This window comes from Buceros rhinoceros, unplaced genomic scaffold, assembly GCF_000710305.1.
Source record: "Buceros rhinoceros silvestris isolate BGI_N320 unplaced genomic scaffold, ASM71030v1 scaffold21449, whole genome shotgun sequence".
Lineage (NCBI taxonomy): Eukaryota > Metazoa > Chordata > Aves > Bucerotiformes > Bucerotidae > Buceros > Buceros rhinoceros.
Genome location: NW_010431189.1, coordinates 1,933 through 2,338, shown reverse-complemented (window position 1 = coordinate 2,338; position 406 = coordinate 1,933). Strand labels below are relative to the sequence as shown.

The window sequence follows — 406 nt, the reverse complement described above, 5'->3', positions numbered from 1 at the left end:
TGTGGCAGGACCCCACGGCTGTCTCGCGCCACTCGGACAACGCACCTTTCCCAGGAGCTCCTCGAACTCCGGCGACCACTCCTGCATCAGGCTCTCGATGTCGGGCATGGGCCTGCCAGGGCAGCAGAGGGCACGAGCTCCGGCATCGCACACAGCGGCGCCAGGGGGCAGCTCTGACAGGGCAGCCACCGCCCTGCTGCTGGCAGCGTCGATTGGCCTTCCGATTTACCGCCCAGCCCCCGAGCGGCAGCTGCGGGACCAACCCCCTCCACGCAGGGAGAGAGAAGCGCAGGCAGCAACAGAGCATCGCACACTGGCGCCGGCGGCCAGGGCTGCCCTGAGGAGTGCAGGGCCTCTCCCTCTCGGAGACGGCTTTGTTGGTCACCCGAGGTTTACTCCTGGCACG

General features: G+C 68.5%; 1 protein-coding gene across 1 annotated transcript in view; it reads right to left on the bottom strand.

Annotated features, from left to right (window-relative positions):
* Window positions 1-45: 45 nt before the first annotated feature.
* Window positions 46-406, bottom strand: part of IFT46 (intraflagellar transport 46) — a gene marked incomplete at both ends in the record, with an annotated part of 1,833 nt that continues 1,472 nt past the window's right edge. The window contains one exon of the mRNA XM_010143349.1: window positions 46-112. Coding sequence (XP_010141651.1) covers window positions 46-112 — 67 coding nt within the window. The remainder of the gene's footprint in view (window positions 113-406) is intronic.